Source organism: Pelophylax lessonae (genome assembly GCF_965119305.1).
Source record: "Pelophylax lessonae genome assembly, chromosome: 1".
Lineage (NCBI taxonomy): Eukaryota > Metazoa > Chordata > Amphibia > Anura > Ranidae > Pelophylax > Pelophylax lessonae.
The window spans coordinates 347,657,836-347,680,987 of record NC_138768.1 but is presented as its reverse complement, the minus strand read 5'-3'; the positions used below and the strand labels follow the sequence as shown (position 1 = coordinate 347,680,987).

Here is a 23,152-nt window from a genome sequence, read left to right as displayed (position 1 = left end):
ATAAAATATACAGTTACCCCAGTCCAAACTTTTCTTTTCTAATTTTGGACATATTGTGGAAAGGTTAGAGGCCCTGTTTCCTTATTAGGTTGATCAAACCTCTCTATTTGTCTTGGGTAATGTTGCAACTGGGAAAGAAAGGTGTGAGAAATCCAAAGTTCTACAGGTGTCACCCCAACTGGAAGTGAGAGAACGGTCAGATGTGAGATTTCTCCTCATTTTAGAGAGGTTTTATTAACATTCTGATGTATCTTGGGGAGGAAAGGGGCTACCCACATCAAAACCAAAAAAAAAAAAAAAAAACTTCTTCTTGGAAATCCTCTTTAAGTGCATTGGTCATTGTGACCCACTCTGCTTTTCCTTTTAGTTGGCTATTAAAAGGCATGCTTAATGTTTCCGACACTGTAGGGGGGTTCTTGCATGCTTTTTCTCTTAGAGCCTGTAATTGCAATCTGTGCTTTTTTTTTTTATTTTATTAGATATGAATTTTAAAAATAAGAGATAGACAAAAAGCAGTCAAACTCAACACCTATCAGTATATCACAGCATCACAAGAGTTTTCATCTGGTGTCATACAGTGGATAATCAGGCCAATGCTGGAGGTAATGTCAGTGTGAGATTCCGACTGACAGCCCGGAACTGTCAGAATTCTATGCTTTTAATTAAAATTCTGTTTTTCTTTTTTTCTTTCAGATTTCAGTTTGCAATTGAATTGCACTTGTTATCCTGCTGATGACACTGTTAACCTTGAAAAGAGATGGATCCAGATACTGATGACTTGCCATTGATGGCTAATACAAGTCACATACTTGTGAAGCATTTTGCTTTGGACCTAGATGTTTATTTTGACAGCCAGACTATATCAGGTAGTGTTGTGTTATTCCTTCAGCCTACTGTGACTGGTGAAGGTTTTACAAGTGAAGCTTATTCATCTCAGCTGGCTGAAGCCCATGGAGTCCAAGAACCCGAATCTTCTGTGTCACATTTAAATATATGCTCGTCACATAGTAGCATAAATGACACCACTTTGTGTGCTATAGGTGAAAGAGATACTTTTGATAAGTGTGATCTCCATGGTAACAGGAAAGAGACTTCTGGGATTACTAGTTCGGGGAACTGTTATGACAGACAGAATCATGGGAGTGGGGATTTTGTTCTAGTGCTGGACTGCTGTGATTTAACTGTGTTAAAGGTTGAAGAAGTAGCTTTAACTGCTGTGCCGGTTACTGAAAAATGCATGTGTTCTACCCAGTCAATTCATGGATTGGAGCAACAGTTACCTGAAAGCCATCTAATGCCACCTGAACTTGCAGCTTCTCCTGCAAGCCGATGGAAGGATCAACTATCTTGTTACATACAACGTAGCCGGGCACCAGGATGTGGGGAGCTCATCTTTGTTACTGATTCATGGAGCCTGCAGATCAGAAAAGCTGGAGTAAAGATGCCATGTGCGTTCCCATCAGCTGTAAGAATATGGTATAAAACTGCAGCAACTGGGAGGTCTGTGAAGTGGACTAAGGACCAAAGTGGAAGGTCAGTATTTACCAAAAATAAAAAATATGATCGGCTACTGTCAAATCACACAGATATAAGCTTAAGACATCTAATACGAGTGGATTCAAATGCCATTAAGACATAGTAAATATGCTCGGCATCCCTTTTATGCCTTGCTTCAAATCTGGATCACAGCAAAGAAGGTCAGCTTTATAGCACATTGAGTTCTAACAGGATTACATCCCTTAAGCTTGGATCAAAGGCTCCGATTTGCCGTCCCTCTCTATTCAGACGTAACCATTTAAAAGACAGAGACTGCAGGAAGTCTAGTTCACAATACAGCTGTCTGTATACACTTTAGAGTGGCAGGTTATTAGATGTCTGAAATTCTTAGCTTATGATATGAACATTAGGGCAGGTGTGGTCAGCAGAGGTATGTACCTGCATTTTTAAACACCTTTATTGACTTTAGGACCTCAGATTGTTTTGATAAAAGATAAATGTCTGACACTTTTTTGCTTCTGGCTTCAGACATTTTTTTCAAGGTCTAAGAACTGCAGCACAGCTTGCTGTAAAACACATTGTTGACTACACTCAGATACTGTGCCATCTGTTCCTTCAGTTCATTTAGTGAATTAGTAGACTTCCTAGGGAGCGTCTCATATACATATATCTACCTTTTGCCTCTAGTGTTACAAAATAAATTGGCAGTGTGTAGATGTATGCTTATAGAGAAGGCATACTGAAGCTTGACTTGCATTAGAAAGTATACATGTATTCTGTTTTCTGGGGAGCTTTTTTAACTCCTTTTAAATATATTTTGATTCCCTAGGAAGCCCATTTCTTGGAAGCTTGCAGTGTAAAAGTATACACTTTCACGACACTCTGCCCTACCAACTTTTGATAAGATAGTAAACTTGAATTGGCTCTACCTTGGACAAGGCCACGACAGAATATTGTAGCCTAGGACCACACAGACAATTTTTAGTAGGGTAATCATGCTGTAACAGTAGCAGTTGACCACCACGCTTATGGAACAAATGGCTCCCTATGGAGTGAGGCACAATTGATTGTGCAACGTTTCAAATGTGTGTGATTAATTGCTACTATGTGCTGCTTGTGTGCCTCACTCCATAGATAGACATTTGTTCCAAATGCGTAGCTATCGGTTGCAACCACTAGCAATTATTTTAAAAGGGCAATGTTCCTACAAAAATGACCTGTGTACACCTAGCCTTAGGGTTTTTAGTTCAGACATTATCAGTCTGAATGTATTATTTGAATGCACTATTATGCATTTTTTTTAGGATAAGTTTAGATCCATATCAAGTATTCGTTTTTCAGATCAACTATGCAAAAGGGAAAAAAAATAATTTGCTATATCCTGCATATGCTGCTCTTGTTCATCAGTAACCTGCACAGCCCCACATATTACAATAGTTGTATGCAAAACATTTTCAAACAGAATGAGCCTTCAAGAAAGGTTAAAGCAGGTTCCCCCCCGCCAATCACCATCCCTATATATATATATATATATATATAGTATTTTTTATTTTTTTTTTTAACCCCAGCATACCTAGTGGTGTGTTCTGCACATTTCAGATACTCACCCAGTGGATCCAGCAGAATTGTCCTGATGAGATCCTCTTCTCCTCTGGCAGCGCCCGGCCCTGTGCCGCCATGTTTTTTGTGACATCATCAAGAGGCTGCTTGGCTCTTCCAGGTTCAGCTGGAAGACTTCCCAATGATATGACACTAGAACGCCCCACCCCTCCAACTTTTGTGAATGAAAGACTATACTTCCTGGGATATGGGACATGCATATCCCAGGTGGCATAGGGAGCACAGTGGACACCATGTGACCTACATGGGAGGGGGGGGGGGTAGGGTGTCCTGAAGAGTTTTCTTTAAAAAAAAAAAAAGTAAACAAAGAAAGCCCTATCTGTGTAAAGGAACAGAGAAGAGGTGGAGAGGAGGTATGATGGTTTTGATGCTGAACATCCAATTTAAAAAGATTGATATGGTTCCCTTAATCCCCTATGTTATTCAGGTTCATAGTTTTTAAGCTCATGAAATGTGTAGTCCAATTAAATAAATAGACCTGAGTTGCTAAGATTATGAATTTTTTAATATACTCAACCATTTAAAGAAGCACATTGATCCTACATACATATTCACTAAAATGACTTTTTTCTTTTTTTAAGAAAAAATTGTTCTAGTCTACCCACCCCAGTCCACTAACCTAAACAAACCTAGAAACCTCCAACCAGCTGCTGATTTACCATAGCATGACAACCATATCCTCTCAACTGTTAAAGAATTATACTGTGCAGTGGGTTGAAATCGGGTAACCTCCAGTCTGAGTCATCAATGTTCCAAAAAACATGTTTTTCAGTTTAATGATATAAAGTGACCACTTTAATTCATAGAGAAGAAATAAAATGTATGTTCGTGTTTAAAATAACCTAAAAAGCAATCTTTATAAACTTTAATTCTAGTCTCTGGGTTATTGGTGATGCAAGGTAGATGTGAATATAAAGTTTTTCTTCCTTAGATAATTTTAGAATTTACTACCATGTGGCATTGGAAACACAAACAGAAGTACTTCCAGTGTCACCAGATAGTGGGCACTTCAGGGGTGTGCAGGTCAGGTTCCCTTTTTCATTAAATGCCGGGGTCACCTAAATACATAAAAATACAACAATGCAAAGATTGAGCACTTTTTCTTCAATAGGACACTGGCTCACCCATTGCTGCCTCCTAAGCCTAAATATTGCCCAATGAGCCTGCTTATTACAACAAAGAGCCAATAGAATGGCTTGGGAGGTGGGGCGGGGCCAGACTCTCAACTAGCATTTACTCAGTACTGTGTCAGTAAAAACCGTGTGAGCATTCAGGCCTCAGGTTCACTATTTAGGCAGTAGTAAGCCTTCCCAAGGGAGAATGGCATAGCCTCTGGGGAAAAAGATATTGACTGAGTTTAAACACTAGGCTTTTTTTTTTCCCTTTGCCTGGATTCAGTCTTTTTATTTGAATAAATTAGCTCTAAATTATGAGTTACTGAGTTCACCTACTCAGCAAGGGGTCTACAATGTTGGCTTTAAAAAATCATATTAAAAGAATGTCACATTGCCTTTTCTTTTGCAGTTTATTAGATTGATTGAATCTTTTGCATTTGCTTGAATAGCATAATCATCATCTGTAAATATAGAGCTTGAAAGACTGGTCAAGGGTATTCATTGTATACAAAGTGAAAGCATTGGAGGATTGACAGGATATAGTGATATTATGTGATCTAAAGCCAAATATGTATGTGTATTTGATGTATATATCTGTTTATTGTGTATTTTTTTCTTTGTAACTAGGCCCTGTGTTTACACATTTGGATCTCCCATCAACAATAGGGCTCTTTTTCCATGTCAAGAGCCACCAGTAGCAATGTCAACATGGCATGCAACTGTCCGAGCTGACAGCTCATTTATTGTGCTAATGAGTGGTGAAAACGTTGCTGCTCCAACCAACTATGGTCAAGGTAAGCAGCCTTTGCTTTATTCAAAAAATACACTTGGATGTCTCATCTGTGAAAAAGTTTCAACCATTATCCTAGAATTAGGAATAAACCTATTTTTGTCTTGTGGTATGAGCAATAGCTCATAAATACCTTCTTTTTTCCTGAGAGTTTTGAGGTGTATCTGCCTTTTATTTATCAGCTTTTCTCTTTTTTACATAAAGTCAGTTTACATTTTTGTAGTGCTTTATCACATGTGCATTAATACGAGTTACTGCATGTTGTACAATAGCATGCGTTTTGCCAAGATAGCCTACTTCAATGAATGAGCTGCTAACACATACACTAGCGTGCCGGAAGCTGGACGTGACCTATTTTTTTCTAATAGTAGTTGGTTGTGGCCTTTTTGCATTGGGATGCTATCCAAAATTAATGAATCTGTAATGCACGTAACCTACACTTTACCAGGATGCACACATCTAAATGAACCCTTACAGGGTTAAAAACGAGATAGGGTCTGTAGGTTAGTTCTTAAGTTGAATTTGTAAGACGGTACAATTTTTAAGTGTAGCTCCAGCCAAAAAATAAATGTTTAAGTTTTTTGGATAGCATAGGGAAGGATTAACACCCCAGTAATGTTTGTTTTTGCTGTCTGTGCCCCTGTTCTGAATATTTCACCTTACTTTCTGTCCCTGTGACAATTGTATTTTGAACATTTTGTGTTGTTGTGGAAACAAGGATTGGTGATTAAACTTCAGTGGGGATACCTTTTTACCATGATAACTCTTACAGGAGTAAATTTCCCCTCCTAGGGAAAGAGTTCCTCTCACTTCCTGTTGTCTCTCTCCGTTTGTAAATAGGAGTCGTTTGTAAGTATCTAAATGTTATAATTAGTTTATAATCCAAAAAATGTATAAATCTGCGCTCAATAAAATATAACCATAAAATTGAATAAATTAAGAGCAGCTAACACAAGTCAATAGATCACCACGCCAGCCTTTTTCCATTGTGAATGCCGTTACTCGTTTTTGGATCATTGCATGCCATTGCATTTATGATGTTTGTGGGTGCACTCCTTTTTTTAAATAAATATACTGTTATCTATTGGATTACGCTATGATCCCTTTTTGTATTGATGTATATCAGAACTTCCACACCTGTACATTAATTTGATTGAGCACCACTGATGTTTCCTATGCTTGTGATATTTACCTGTCAAAGCGTTTTGGGCTTTTCCATCGATTTGGAGGCCATATGGTTTCGGTAAGCGGCCACTCTCCCTCTATCTTACACTCATTGAGTATTAGGGAGGACCATCCTTTCACGCATGCTGGGATTTGAGGTGCTTCCTTTCACAGACTTCTTGATAGTTTTTTTTTTTCACACAAATTTTCTGCACGTTTTTATAGACATTTCACAGAACAATTATATATGAATTTTGCACAATATGATAATGATCTATAAATTGTTTTCTATGGACATTTATGAACTTTTCACATTAACTTTTATGCGCTTTTTAATAATGTTCACTATTTACTATGTATTAGCGCTGCACTTTTATTTATTTATAATTAGTTTACAGTTAGGTTCTCTCTGTTGGCTACTTGTTCATTACTTATGATGCCAAATATACATATTCATTTTTTTCTCTCTTAAAGACAAGGCTTTCTTTTGGCAATAGTGGCTAAAAGAAAGTCTTAATAGGATAAAACAAATTCTCTCTTTTGTTCATTGACAGACACAGCTCCTGATCTTCTTAACCATTGGGTTATACTTCCCCCCTACAGGAGTAGGACACTAGGCAGAAAAAGAAGTCTGGCTACGCCTATGGGCAGTCCCAGGGGGTATACTCCCTGTCTCTGCTATAGATACTCAGGTACTAGGTACAAAGTCAGGAGTAAGGACCTAGTTCCCTGCTGGGATCTCTGGTGCTGGCAATGTTTTCAGGTATGTGCAAAAAATGGGTGCGCTAGATGTGAACAATTTGTGTTGAACCAAAAGGGAAAACACAATGAACAAAATACCTAATATATAAATATACACAGATATTATAAATGGTGCACAATGTGAACATAAACGTGCTATAGAAATATGAGCAGTCCAAAACAAGTCCAAAATGAAAAAAAAAGGCTGAATGAAGGTGAAGAAGAGGACATGCAAACACCAAATCCCTCTTGGCACCCACGTGTGAAGAAAAGAGAGGTAATACCCTTACCAACTCAACATATTAAAACACTTGAGAAGATGACACCAGCCAGTGTAATAGATATAAAGTCCTGACCTTTCACTCTTCCACCCGATATGTGGTATATCAAAACTCTTACCAAAGGCAAGTATTTCACAGGTCAGATGGTGAGTGATAATGTTCTCCAAATCATCAGGCAAATTATCCAGACTAGCAGGCAGTGAATTTTCTTGTAAATCTTGTTCTGACTCCTGTTGCTGTGTGGGGGTTGGTTTCTCTCCTATACCCCTCAAACTCAGTGACAGATAGTGCCCAAAAAAGAATGGAACAGGCAATAGTGCATTACCTCTTAAACTACTTTATTAAAAAAGGTAGAATACTTACAGTTAAGTTGATTAAATAGGCGAATGCAAATTCAAACGTGGCCGCTCTGCAGCGTGGACCACGGATGGTGATGGCGCAAGCTTCTCCCCCCTGCTAGGCTTTTGCGCTGTGACCTGGAGGGGGAGTAGCTCCCCCTGCATTTGCTGAGCTGGGGGACTAGCTCGCTGAAGTTTATCTGTGATGTCTCTTTGGATGCGGCTCCCCTAGTGGCTCGGCTCTCTGTTTCGGCAGTGGTCCTTCAGCGTGTCTTTTGGCTCACATGCTGGTCTACGGACCATACTTCTAAAAAGGCCTTGACTGATCTTCATTTCAAGGAGATCACCTGTTTTGTGCCACCCGGGATGACATCATTAAAGGTCTCAAAGGGGGAAAGAATACCTTTCTTCCGCAGGCTACTAAAAGCAAGGACCCTCGTCCTAGACGTGGGACCTCCTTCTCAGCTCATAAGAAGTTTTTTTGTCCCTCAGGGTCAACTGACAAGCGATCAGAGTCCTTTAGGGCATTTGGAGGATCCAAGCGAACTTGGTCTGGCAAGTCAAGAGTGGGTTTCTCTAGACCCGCGGACAAAGCCCCTTCAGCATGAAGGTGCGCCCTCACCCATTTCTGGAGTGGGGGGGGGGGGGACGTCTTTGCTGGTTCCCGGATCCCTGTACTACCCTGGTACAAGTTAGGTGGGTCCACGAGGTCATTCGGTCCGGCTTTAAGAACGAGTTTCGTTCTTACCCTCTGGAAAGATTCTTAAGGTTCTTCCTTACAACGCGTGACTGTCCCCGGTCCGCTTACAGGCTCTTTTTGGGGCAGTGCAAGACCTTTTACTTTAAAGGGTGATGGTCCCGGTTTCGACTTCGGAACGTTCTCAGGTTTTTACTCAAACCTGTTTACAGTCCCCAGAAAGGAAGGCAAGGTGTGTCCACTTCTGGACCTCAATGCGCTGAACTGCTTCGTGGGTGTGCAGAATTTCAGAATGTAGTCCGTTCACATGGTGGTGGCTTTCCTGCATCAGGGGGATTTTTCTTGCCTCCATCGAAATCAAAGATGCTTCCCTTCACATTCCAATATATGTTAGTCTCCAGCGCTTCCTGCGCTTTGCTGTGGGAGAGGAGCATTATCTGTTTGTGGTGTTACCCTTTTGGTCTCGCTTCTGTTCCTCGGGTCTTCACAAAAGTGTTGGACCCGGTGCTAGCATTGTTACGCCAATGGGGGATCATGGTACTGGGCTACTTGGGATGACCTCCTTCTGAGAGAGGATATCCTACTGTTTTGGTGGAAAACCTGGAGATCACCATATAAGCTTTTCAGAAGTCTGCTCTGGTTCCGTCCACAAAGCTGGACTAGCTGGGTCTGACTCTGGACTCGGCTTTAGCCATAGTGCTCTTTCCTCTGGACAAACTCCAGAAACCGCAGGCTGTAATTTGTCTCCTGCTGCCCAGCATATAGTAATCCCTCCCAACTTGTATGCGGGTACTGGGCCTGATGGTGTTTTCCTTTGAGGCGGTACTGTTTGCACAGTTGCATATGAAGTCCCTGCAAGGGAGATTCTGGCCAAATGGGACAGGAATCCGCAGTCTCAGAACAATCCGATCTGCCTGATATAGTGACTTCGTTCTTGGCGCTTCGACTGGGCAAATCATTCCTCCCCTTGTATTGGACAGTGGTCACCATAGATGCCAGCCTGTCCAGCTTTGGATGCATCCTCGGCAAAATTTCTGCTCAGGGTGTCTGGACACTGGAAGAGTCCAGACTACCGATCAATGTCTTGGTACCCTGAGCGATCAGACTGTGCCTGGAACATTGAACAGATCATCTTCAGAGATGTCCAGTGCACATTCAATATCTTGGTACTCCAAGCGATCAGACTGTGCCCCTGAACATTGGACGGATCGTCTTCAGGGATGTTAAGTACGCATTCAATCAGACAATGCCACGGCCATGGCTTATGTTAATCACCAGGGGGGGGCACAAGAAGTGTCCTGGTGGCTCTGGAGGTAGCCGGCATTCGAAGGTGGGCAGAACCGTTTGTTCAAGCCCACTCCGCTATACACATTCCCGGGGTGGAAAACTGCAGACGGATTACCTCAGTCGGCAGGCGTTGGACCAAGGGGAGTTGTCCCTTTTTCAGGAGGGGTTTTATCACTTGTGTTTCCAAAGGGGCATCGCTGAGGTGGATCTGTTTGCATCCCGGTTCAACAGAAAGGTGCAGAGGTTTGTGGCTTGGTCACGGGATCCTCTGGCGGACGCCACATATGCGCTGGTGGAACCGTGGGGTAAGTATCGTCTGATTTATGCCTTCTCTCCTCTCATGCTTCTGCCTAAACTACTACGCAGGTTTGAGGCAGAAGAGATTCTGGTCATCTTAGTGGCCTCGGACTGGCCTCGCCGGGATTGGTACGCTAATCTGGTGCGCCTGGTTGCCGATGTTCCTTGGAAGCTCCCTCTCAGGGAGGATCTGCTGTCCCATGGATCAAAAGTCCATCCTGCTTTAAAGGCGCTAGTTTTTACAGCTTGGCTGTTGAACGCCAGGTGCTGATGGATAGAGATTTGTCTGAGTCGGTGAATCCAATGCTTTTACAGTTAGGAAATCTACTTCTATGAAGATCTACCATTGTACGTGGAAGACTTACATTGTGTAGCTTGAGTCTCTTGGGGTTCATCCTCGCTCTTTTTTTATCGGTGGCTCGGATCTTGACCTTCTTTCAACGGGGGGTTGACCAGAAACTGACCTTGAGTACTATCAAGAGTCAGGTGTCAGCCTTTGTGGTCTTCTTTCAACGCCCTTGGCCGCATACTCTTGGTGCGTACTTTTCTTCAGGGAGTTAGGCACTTGACCCCTCCAGTGCGGTCTCTGTTGCTGCCCTGGGACCTCAATTTGGTGCTCTCAGTCCTTCAGATGCCTCCTTTTGAGAATCTTCGGGAGTTTCCCTTGCATGCGCGGTCAAAGAAGGTGGCCTTTTTTGGTGGCTTTCGCCTCTGCGCGCAGGGTGTCAGAATTGGTGGCGTTACCCTGTCGTTCACTTTACTTGATGGTTCATAGTGATAAGGTGGTTCTTTGGTCCTTCCTCAGGTTATCTCTGATTTTCATTTGAATGAAGACATTGTGTTGCCTTCCCTGTGTCAAAGGCCAAAACATCCGAAGGGAATTTCTTTGCATGCCTTGGATGTGGTTCAGGCGATTGGGGTGTACATGGTAGTTACAGAGTCTTTTAGGAAATCAGACTCCCTATTTGTGCTTACGGATGGGCCTCAGAAAGGGTTCTTCTTTGACCATTTCCAGATTGAGCAGACAGACGGTGATTCGGGCCTATTCCTTCAAGGGTCAGGTTCCTCCTTTCCCTGTCAAGGCATGCTCTACTCAGGTGCTCAGTGCCTCCTGGGCCTTCCATCATCAGGCGTCAGTGACACAGGTTTGCAAGGCCGCCACCTGGTCGTCAGTGCACACTTTTACAAAGTTCCATAAAGATTTATGCAGGCTGCTGTTTGGAGGACCTGGTTCTCTTTGAGGGTATATTGTTTTTTTCAGGTGAGCTATAGTTGTTTTTTTTTTTAGCTCCTGTTTACCTGGTTGGCTATAGTTAGCCATGGGAATTTATTTTTGGCTATTCCCACCCCTCATGTTTAACACTGCTTTGTGACGTCCCATTGGTTAGGAAGATCAGGAGCTGTGTCCGTCAATGAACGAAAGAGAAAATGGGATTTTTGACTTACCGTAAAATCCATTTATCTGATGTTCATTGTCGGACATAGCACCCACCCCTCTGTGGGGTTGTAAATCTTCTGACACTGCTTGTAACAAAACTGTGTGCCTATAGCAGAGAGAGGGAGTGTATCCCTTGGGACTGCCCATAGGCGTAGCCAGACTTTTTTTTTTTTGCCTAGTGTCCTATTCCTGTAGTGGGCAGTATAACCCAATAGTTAAAAAGATCATGAGCTGTGTCCATCAATGAACATCAGAGAAATGGGTTTTACGTTAAGTCAAAAATCCCATTTTATTTTCTGTGCAATATACTGGCAAAAAGACATGGTAAAACAAACAAGCAAAACAAAAAAAAAATGTTAGTTTAACCAGTGATAACTTTTTAACTAACAAGCAACTAACACTAAACATAAAAAATTCAAAGCTGTATAATATAAGCTGTTGATATTGTCTAATTTATAATTACACAAAAAACATTATAGTTCTGGAACAAAAAAAAACTACTTTTAATTTATTTGTGAAAAAAAAAAATGTTTATTTTATAGTTTGACCTACCTAAAATGAGACTAAAATTAGGTTTCTGGTACAAAGCATGTTACTTGCACAGGAAAAAGATGTTTTTTTTTTTTCTATTTATTACATTTTCATTTTATGTGACACTTAACAACTAACAACAAAAATGAAATCAGAAAAAATGCTTAAATAAAGATAAAACAATATAAATGGCAAAAAAAAAATAGCTAATGAAAAAAAGGGGGGAAAGGGGTTAATTTAGGGTTGATTAGGCCTAACTAATGATTAAAACCATAATAAAGTAAAACTACTGTATATGCAAAACATTTTTTTTCTTTTTTCATTTTGGATAGAGTAAGGGGGATTATAACCTCTGTCAGATTTGTGTTGCCATCTGTGTCCCATTGAGGAGATTTACCTTCACTTCCTGTCCCATAGCCAAACAGGAAGTGAGAGGAAATCTCTGTAAAATAAGGGAATTTATTGGGGCCCTCCAGGTCTCTCCACTCTGTCCAAAATGAATAAAAAAAAGTTTTGCCTTTAGTTATACAGAGGTACATTAAACCCACAGTTCTTTTAAGCACTTTTAGCAGCTAATTTAATCACTTACTGATTATGCAGCTTCTTTTTTTAAAATTCTTGTTTATGTTCCAGTTTAGCCTGGTGCCATGACTGCCACCCTACATTTTCTGTTTCAGGGTGGCTTCTTTATCTTGCAGTGTCCTATGAAGCTACTTTTGCTTGCAGAAAGTTGAGCTGTGTTTTCATACACTGTTTATCAACAGAAACACACAGCCCTGTAGCCCAGGATGGCAAGGATTTCTCCTCCCTCCTTTTTCCTCCTCTCCCCTCCTCCCTTCTCCAAGCTATTAGACTAGCTCAAGACTGCACTATCCACTGGAAACTCTTAAAGCGGTTGTATACCCTGGAAAAAAAACTTGCAAGACAATGATATAATGTGCTAGTATGCATTGCTACTTGCACATTCTGAAATACTTACCTTAGAACAAAGCCCCCGCAGTGGTGCCTAGTCACATCTGAGGGGGCTGACATGTTCTCCCGGCGTCTCTTCCGGGTTTGTGGGCTCCGGTGCTATGAGTGGCCAGAGCCACAATGACATCAGTCCTGTGCATGCACGCTGGAGCCCTCGGTTCCGGCAAGAAGATCTGAAGTTCCAGCAGGATATGCCAGATCTTCAGAGCATCAGCGGCTGCATACAGGGTGAATATATCCTAAACGGTGCACGTTTAAGAGATATTCATTTTACCTACAGGTAAGCCTTATTTTAGCCTATTTGTAGCAATACATGTTCTGCATAACTCAATGACACTTGCAGACTGATAAAGTAATTTCACACAGAAGTGGCTGTATTTTGACAGCTGCTCCTGTTATGTAATACATAGCAGTTCTTGGTATGGTGGCTTTAACAGAGGTCATGTGCAGATCAAAGATAAGTTCTTTGATCAACATATAAAAAAAATATAATTTCCAGTAATATTGTTAGGGTGAATTTATCATTGATGACTGAATGAATCACATTTCATTGAATCCACTGCAGTCGATTCTGCCATATAGAGTGAGACCCAACCTGGCTGTCATTTTGACAGTTGGGCTTTGCAGATTATAGTGGCACAAGAGCTATGGCAGTGGAGAAGAAACCGCATGTATAGTATATGCACAGGGTACTTTGTTCTAATCTTTTTGGGATATACACCATAGGACAAGGTTCTTTAACTGTTTATTAGGTAAAGATTCAACATTTTGCACAAGACCAATTTGTGACTGGTTCTTCTTTAGTTGACAGCTTTTAGTGAACAGGTATCCTTATAAGCGTAGTCTTCCTTTTAATATTTGTTAACCACTCGACCTCTGAAAGATTTACCCCCCCCCCCCTTTTCACGACCAGGCCATTTTTTTCAATATGCCAGTACTAGTTTTTTTCCTACAAATAGAGCTTTATTTTGGGGATATTTGATCACCGCTGCGTTTTTTACTTTATGCACTATAAACAGATTTTTTTAATAAATGTAGGCAAATATGTATTCTGCTACGCGTTTTTGGTAGAAAAATCTCCAAAAAGCATATATTGATTGGTTTATGTGAACGTTAAAGCGTCTACAATCTATGGTATGTATATTTATGGAATTTTTTTTTTTTATGCTAGTAATGGCAGCGATCAGTGACTTGACTGCTATATTGCGGTGCACAATCGGACACTGACCCTTTTGACACTTAGTGGGAACCAGTAAAGCTAATACATTGATCAAATACATGCGGTCATGTCGGTGGATCTATGTTCCCTAGGAACACAGCTAGTCACCGGCAGTAGTAAACAGCCACTGACAGTGGCTGTTTACTATGTGATCGGCTGTGAATCCATTCACAGCCGATCACAAAATGTAAACACAGAGCAGTAACTCACTGTTACTAGCTCTTCTCCCCTCACACACTGTTTCCAGTGCGAGGAGAGCAGAGCCAGAAACAATGAGTTACTGCTCTGTACACCTGTCAAAGTAAAAGCACACCAATAAATGTCCCCACATAGTCCTCAGCCCCCCCCAATTGCACCTTTCACCCAACAGTCACCTCATCAGTGCCCAGAAATTGCCACCCATAAGGCTACGTTCACATGTGAGCGTAGCGATCATGGACAGAATCACAGCGATTCTGCCCGCGATCCGGAAATCATTGCAAATCGCGGGATGCCTGTGCGTTGCCCGTGATTTGCAATAGCACCCCAAACGCTGTGCGATGTTGCCGCGATTTCCGCCTGCCGAATCACGGTAACATCGCGCAAACAACGCATGACGCCCAAAAAAGGTACAAGAGCTTCTTTGGGGTGTAATGCGTTGTTTGCGGGATGTTACCGCGATTCGGCAGGCGGAAATCGAGGCAACATCGCACAGCGTTTGGGGTGCTATTGCAAATCACGGGCAAGGCACAGGCGTCCCGCGATTTGCAATGATTTCCGAATCGCGGGCAGAAACGCAGTGATTCTGCCCGCGATCGCTACGCTCACATGTGAACGTAGCCTAAAGTGCACCTGTCACCAGAGACTGCCATCAGTACCGCATTGCACCATCGCCCGTCACCTGTCACCCAGGGGTGACCATCGCCCGTCACCTGTCACCCCATCAATCACCATCACCTGTCACCCCATCAGTCATTGTCACTTGTCACCCCATCAATCATCGTCACTTGTCACCCCATCAATCATCGTCACTTATCACCCCATCAGTGATCGTCATCTGTCACCCCATCAATCATCGTCACTTGTCACCCCATCAGTGATCGTCATCTGTCACCCCATCAATCATCGTCACCTGTCACCCCATCAGTGATCGTCATCTGTCACCCCATCAATCATCGTCACCTGTCACCCCCATCAGTCATCGTCACCTGTTACCCCATCAGTCATCATCACCTGTCACCCCATCAGTCATCGTCATATGTCAACCCATCAGTCATCGTCACCCATCAGTGATCATCCGCAGTCAACCGTCACCCGTCGCACAGCCCATCACAGCCAGCATGTCAAAAAGGATGTACAGCAGCGAGGAGGCCCTTCAGGTCCTCTCCATGACTGATGAGAGCACCGGGGAGCTCTCATCAGTATCCGAATCCGATTCGGAATTTGAAATCGCTAATCGTAGCGGATCGGAGATGGACTCGGACTATTCCTGTACACTTTCCTTTATAGAATGTATTTTGGGGGGGAATTTTTGCTATAAAAATGCAACCACTTACCGACCGCCTAACTACTATATACGTCGGCCATTAAAAGCTAAATACTGGGGTTATGGCAGCAGATAGCTGCCATAACCCCAGTATTTTTTTAAACGGCGGGCGGTCGGTTTTCAGATAATGATGGTCCCAGTGGCGGATTCGCCGCGGAATTACCCTTACGGTGCAGGGGAAGAGGTGCCCCCCTCCCACCGCGTCCCAGACGTTTTCCCTGCTTACCGGACCCGCCGGCAGCGGGGAAAACTATCCGGTCCTGGATCCTCAGAGACAGGAAGTCGAGTGAGGGCAAGATGGCCCTCACTCGACTCTATGGTCTTGGAGGACCGGAGCTATGTCAAAAGTCGTTGCCTAGCAACCGGTTTAAAGGGCCGCTTTTTTTTTTTTCTTTTTCAACAATTTTTTCTTTTTCTTTTTTAGTGTAGTTGTGAGGTGTGAGGTTTTTTTGACCCCAGATCTCACAATAAAGAGGACCTGTCATGCCTATTTCTATTACAAGGGATGTTTACATTCCTTGTAATAGGAATAAAAATGATCAAAACATTTAGTTTTTTAAAACTGTGTAAAAATAAAAAAATAATAAATAAAATAAATAGGAAAAAAAAAAATTAAAGCGCCCTGTCCCCGTTAGCTTGCGCGCAGAAGCGAACGCATACGCAAGTCCCGCCCACATATGTAAACAGTGTTCAAACCATACATGTGAGGTATCGCCGCGATCGTTAGAGCGAGAGCAATAATTTAAGCCCTAGACCTCCTCTGTAGAAATTTTTAAAATGTTGCCTATGGGGATTTTTAAGTACCAATGTTTGGCGCCATTCTGTGAGCGTGCGCAATTTTGAAGCATGACATGCTGGGCATCTAATTACTCCGCGTAACATTATCTTTCACATTGTAGAAAAAAATTGGGCTAAATTTACTGTTTTCTTATTTTTTAATTCAAAAAAGTGAATCTTTTTTAAAAAAAATTGCATTTGGAAGACTGCTGCGCAAATATGGTGTGATAAAAAATATTAATAAAATTCAAAAAAAATTTCCGCGCTAGTGTGATAAGTGAGGTAATAATAAATGTCAGCAGCCAACACAAAATCAACCAACAATGATTCAAATTAATAATAAAACGTAAAAGTGTAGCGCTAAAGGTAAAAAATATTAAATAGTGTCCAAATGAATAAACAGCTGATAATCACAATACTGTGTATATGAGAAAAAAGGAAAAAATTAGTGTCCAAATGAATAAGTCCCATAGAAAACTGGTGTGAAGTCAAATCAATCCGCATGCACAATAATCCAAAGGGAGATCTTCCCGTGACACCAAGGGTATGTGGAAGAAAGGAACACCTCTGTGATGGGATAATAAAAGCAGCTTACCAGATTTCCATGGCTACTCAACTTAATGAGTCAGCCTCTCCCAGCTTTTAATCAAGACCACTGAAGATCTGATATTACATGGATGCTTATTCAGTACAGATGAACCACCTCTCCAGTTGTGTAAAGGGATCAATACAGGATAAAGTTTCCTCAAAATTTTCCAACAGTCATAAATGAATATGTAAGGAAAAAGAAAACGAAGCCCATAGCGTAATCCCGTTTAAAATCACAATCTTATTTATTTAAAATGGTACTCACAATGTGTCATGAATAAAAGGCAAATCAATTGATATTCCAAGGGATGGAGGTGCGGCGTCCCGCAGGTTATCCCAGGCAATAAGAAAATGAAGGCCGGCAAAAGTAGCAAGGGGCGTGTGGACGTTGCGTCTGGAGTCTAGGCGACTCCAGACGCAACGTCCACACGCCCCTTGCTACTTTTGCCGGCCTTCATTTTCTTATTGCCTGGGATAACCTGCGGGACGCCGCACCTCCATCCCTTGGAATATCAATTGATTTGCCTTTTATTCATGACACATTGTGAGTACCATTTTAAATAAATAAGATTGTGATTTTAAACGGGATTACGCTATGGGCTTCGTTTTCTTTTTCCTTACATATTCATTTATGACTGTTGGAAAATTTTGAGGAAACTTTATCCTGTATTGATCCCTTTACACAACTGGAGAGGTGGTTCATCTGTACTGAATAAGCATCCATGTAATATCAGATCTTCAGTGGTCTTGATTAAAAGCTGGGAGAGGCTGACTCATTAAGTTGAGTAGCCATGGAAATCTGGTAAGCTGCTTTTATTATCCCATCACAGAGGTGTTCCTTTCTTCCACATACCCTTGGTGTCACGGGAAGATCTCCCTTTGGATTATTGTGCATGCGGATTGATTTGACTTCACACCAGTTTTCTATGGGACTTATTCATTTGGACACTAATTTTTTCCTTTTTTCTCATATACACAGTATTGTGATTATCAGCTGTTTATTCATTTGGACACTATTTAATATTTTTTACCTTTAGCGCTACACTTTTACGTTTTATGATAAAAAATATTGCAACGATCTCCATTTTATTCTCTAGGGTCTCTGCTAAAAAAAAATATATAATGTTTGGGGGTTCTAAGTAGTTTTCTAGCAAAAAAAATGATTTTAGCTTGTAAACACCAAGTGTCAAAAATAGGCCCAGTCTTAAAGTGGATAAATGGACAACTTTGTGTAAAGTGCTACTTGGATGTTAGGCCTCTGTATGTGGCTAAGCTGTATAAAAGTGTTACACATGTGGTATCGCCATACTCAGGAGGAATAGCAGAATGTATTTTGGGGTGCAATTCTTGCTACGTACATGCTATGTGTTAGAAATATTGCATAAATGGACAGCTTTGTGTAAAAAAAAAAATGCGTTTTCATTTTCTTTCCACATTTTCCAAAAACTTGTGGAAAAAAAATGACATATTCAAAAGACTCATTATGCTTCAAAAATTATACGTTGGGCTGTTTGCTTTCCAAAATGGGGTCATTTTATGGGGGTTTCCATTGTCCTGGTGCTCCAGGGCCTTCAAAAGTGCGATAGGTTGTCAGGAAATTATATGTGTAATTTATGCTCCTAGAATGCCGGACGGTGCTACTTGGATGTTAGGCCTCTGTATGTGGCTAGGCTGTGAAAAAGTCTCAAACATGTGGTATTGCCATACTCAGGAGGAGTAGTAGAATGTGTTTTGGGGTGCAATTTTTGCTATGTACATGCTATGTGTTGGAAATATTTCATAAATGGACAACTTTGTGTAAAAAAAAAATGCATTTTCATTTTCTTTCCACAGTTTCCAAAAACTTGTGGAAAAAAATGACACGTTCAAAAGACTCATTATGCCTCAAAAATTATAAGTTGAGGTGTTTGCTTTCCAAAATGGGGTCATTTTATGAGGATTTCCATTGTCCTGGTGCTCCAGGGCCTTCAAAAGTGCGATAGGTTGTCAGGAAATGATATGTGTAATTTATGCTCCTAGAATGCCGGACGGTGCTACTTGGATGTTAGGCCTCTGTATGTGGCTAGGCTGTGAAAAATTCTCACACATGTGGTATCGCCATACTCAGGAGGAGTAGTAGAATGTGTTTTGGGGTGTAGTTGCAAGTATACATATGCTGTGTGAGAGAAATAACCTGTTTAATACGTCAATTTGTAAAAAAAAAAATCTTAATTTTGCAAAGAATTGTGGGAAAAAATTACAACTTCAAAAAACTCACCATACCCTTATTAAATACCTTGGAATGTCAACTTTCCAAAAAGGGGTCATTTTGTGGGGTATTTGTACTTTCCTGACTTTTTAGTGTCTCAAGAAATGAGATAGGCCTTCAGTACATCAGGTGTGATCAAGTGTGATACATTTTCAATGATTAGCGCCATAACTTGTGGACTCTATAACTTTCACAAAGACCAAATAATATACACTTATTTGGGTTATTTTTTACCAAAGATAAGTAGCAGTATAAATTTTGGCCAAAATTTGTGAAGAAAAATTACTAATTTGCAAAATTTTATGACAGAAACAAAGAAAAATGCGTTTTTTCACAATATTTTCAGTTTTTTTATTTATAGCACAAAAAATAAAAAACCCAGTAGTGATTAAATACCATCAAAATAAAGCTCTATTTGTGTGAAAAAAAGGAAACAAATTTTTATGAGTACAGTGTTGCATGACTGAGTAATTGTCATTCAAAGTGTGAGAGCGCTTAAAGCTGAAAATCGGTCTGGGCAGGAAGGGGGTGAAAGTGCACTGTAGGCAAGTGGTTAAACCATGCACTGTCACTGTACTGATGACACTGGCTGGGAAGGGATTAAACATCTAGGGCCATCAAAGGGTTAACTGTGTGCCTAGCCAGTGTTTGTGTGACGTGCGTTCTGCTTTTTCTAAGGGAAGAGATGAATTTTATTCCCTGCTTAGCTGGGACACAACATCCATCCATCCCCCCCCCCCCCCCTGTCAGAACATAGATCTGCCTAGTTTAGATATACAGATCTCCGTTCTGTGTGTTTTACCGACAATCAGCAGGTGCTGGCGGACATCCCGTGCCCAGCACCCGAGGATCGGCTTGTGTTGTGATTAATTGCAGCAGAAGCGGCCCACTGGCGATGTGCGTGCACCTTTTTTGTAAATATTTTAGAATATATTTTCATGTGACAATACTGAAGAAATGACACTTTGCTACAATGTGCAAGAAGAGGTTTGCTGTTCAAAGTTGTGTTTCTGTTCAATCCCGCCGGGACTTGGCGAATGCGCATGCGCGAATGCGCGAACGCACGCAACGTGACAGATGCTGGCGCCAAATGGGCTATTTAAACCCAGCCCTTGCTCAGCTCCAGTGCTGCTTTGTCTTCAGCCTTGTTGACCTGAACCTGCTAACCTGTATCCTGCTTACCAGTACCAGACCCGGCTTGTCCTGACTATCCTCTGCTCTCCGCCTGCACCGACCTCTGCTTGTCCCTTGACCTCCGCTCCAGTCTGCTCCTTCTGGCTCCTGTATGACCGTTTGGCTTCTCACCCGGCTTGTCTCACTACGCTCCTGCCACCAGCACTAGTTGCCTGCATACCTGCTCTGGACCTACCCGGCTATTCCTGTCTGTGGACATCAGCCTGCTTCCAGCTACATCAGGCACTCATGCTACTCTATACTCGGCGCCTCCTGTCTGCACTATCAGGGGTCCCGAGTCAGAGGCGTAAGAGAGGCCTTCCTCACCGTTCAGGCTCACCTCCAGGTACGTGATAGTACAAAGCAGCCAGATGTCTGAGCCTGAACGAGGAACCTCTCCAATGGACGAATTATGCCATCACCTTGCGGCACTTACACAGTCTGCCAAGGGCCTGCAAGAGGGCTATAACCGACTTGAGGAACGGGTCCAGTCATTAACCTTGTCATCTCCTGCATCTCCTGCTCCTGGAGGATCTTCTGCCTCAACAGCTGTAATGTTTTTGCCACCAGAACCCCGGGTACCAACCCCTGAAAGGATTTCAGGCGATCACAGCAGATTTAGATCCTTCCATAACGCCTGTGAGCTGTACTTTGCCCTACAGCCCCGTACCTTCGCCCTGGAGGCTACCAAAGTAGGCTATGTTATTTCCCTTGGGGCCACCATCTACTTGAACATTAGGATCCTTGCCTATCAAATCTGAACTTATTCTTCGGAGCCATGGCTCAGTTGTATGAGGACCCTCAGAACACCAATACTGCCGAAGCGGCCCTTCATACCCTTCAGCAAGGCCGCAGAACGGCAGAAGGTTATGCGTCAGACTTCAGACACATGAGTGCTAACACCAATTGGAATGACGCCGCCCTCAGCTATCAATTCCGGTTGGGACTTTCCGACCCTCTATAGGACGAATTGGCCCATGTGGGGATACCAGATTCTCTGGAAGCTCTAATTAATCTGGCTATCCAGATCGATCGTTGCCTAAGGGAACGCCGTTCAGAAAGGGCTGGTGAGCAACTACGACCTATGTGGATGATGCCGCGAGTCTTCCGCCCTCCAGGGCCTACACCCTCAGTCTCTGCCACACCTGCTGCTGACACTTCAGAGCTGATGCAGCTCGGCATGCTTCAGCCTTCTCTCTCTCCAGAAGAATGCCAATGCCGTCGGTTGAACGATCTATGCCTGTACTGCGGAGAGAGTGGACACTATGTGAGATCCTGCCCCGCCAAGAGCCGTAATTGCTTAACTTTTTCTTCTATCAACCAGGAATCAGTTCCCACAACTCCTCTCAGCTGACTGTCCTTGCCTCCTTACAGCTTCCAGAAGGGGCTATCCGGGTACCCGCCATTATTGACTCTGGAGCCTGTAGCTGCTTCATCGACCAAGAATTTGCTAACCAATTCAAGGTCCCTTTACAGCTGAGATCTAATGGAATGGCAATCCATTTGGCAGATGGGTCACGTATAAAATCCGGGCCTGTCACTCAAGAGACTCTTCCCTTACCTGCCACCATATCTGGCAACCACAAGGAACTACTACGCCTGGATGTTATCACTTCTCCCTTATTCCCTATCATTTTGGGAATGCCATGGCTATAGGCGCACAACCCCTGTATCAACTGGAAAACAGGAGAAATTGAGTTCCTATCCCCTTACTGTCAACAGCTTTGCTTCTTCCAACAACCTCCTCAACCATCTTCACTGCAATGCATGGAGTCTGATGATGAAGCTCGTTCCTCTGTTCCTGTGGTCTACCATGACTTTCTAGACGTCTTCAGTAAGAAAGGAGCAGAGACTCTTCCTCCCCACAGACCATACGACTGTCCAGTCGAGCTCCTCCCTGGAGCCGAAATACCTTTTGGACGAATTTTTCCCCTCACAGAGCTTGAACTCACAGCTTTAAAGGAGTACATCGATGACAGCCTAAGGAAAGGTTTTATTCGCCCTTCCACGTCCCCGGCAGGAGCAGGGATTTTCTTTGTGGAAAAGAAAGGCCACTCTCTCCGACCCTGTGTGGATTATCAGGACATAAATAAGATCACAATCAAAAACTGTTACCCCTTACCCCTGGTACCAGAACTATTCCAGAGACTTTGTTCTGCTACCGTGTTTACCAAGCTGGATCTATAATCTGGTACGAATCCGGGAAGGTGACTAGTAGAAGACTGCATTTCGCACTCGTTTTGGGCACTTCGAGTACCTCGTAATGCCCTTCGGACTCTGTAATGCTCCGGCCACCTTCCAGCATTTCATAAATTACATTTTCCGAGACTTTCTGGACTTATTTGTCATTGTATATCTTGATGATATCCTGATCTTTTCTGTTACTTTGGAGGATCATCATGGACATGTAAGGAGTGTTTTGGCCCGACTCAGGCAACATGGCTTATACGCAAAACCCAAAAAATGTGAATTTAGCCGACAGAACATTCAATTCTTGGGTCTGATTCTTTCTACAGAGGGCATCAAGATGGATCCGAAAAAAGTGTCTGCCATTTTAGACTGGCCGGCCCCCACAGACAAGAAAGGGGTACAACGGTTTGTGGGGTTTGCAAACTTTTACCGGAAATTCATCAAGAACTTTTCTGCAATTATTTCTCCTATCACCCAGTTAACCAGACAGGGTATTAGGTTCCAGTGGACTCCTGAGGCACAAACCGCTTTTGAAACCCTGAAGACCCTGTTTACCTCCGCACCTGTGCTCCGACATCCTGACCCTGCTCTACCTTATGTCCTGGAGGTGGACGCTTCCGAGTCAGCAGTTGGAGCAGTATTATCCCAACGCCAAGGAGCCAAG

At 42.5% G+C, this 23,152-nt stretch overlaps 1 protein-coding gene across 1 annotated transcript in view; it reads left to right on the top strand.

Moving 5' to 3' along the window:
- Positions 1-698: 698 nt before the first annotated feature.
- The window catches only part of AOPEP (aminopeptidase O (putative)), a 719,157-nt gene continuing 696,703 nt past the window's right edge, over positions 699-23,152 (top strand). The window contains exons 1-2 of the mRNA XM_082267412.1: positions 699-1,533; positions 4,860-5,026. Coding sequence (XP_082123538.1) covers positions 758-1,533; positions 4,860-5,026 — 943 coding nt within the window. The 5' untranslated portion in view covers positions 699-757. The remainder of the gene's footprint in view (positions 1,534-4,859; positions 5,027-23,152) is intronic.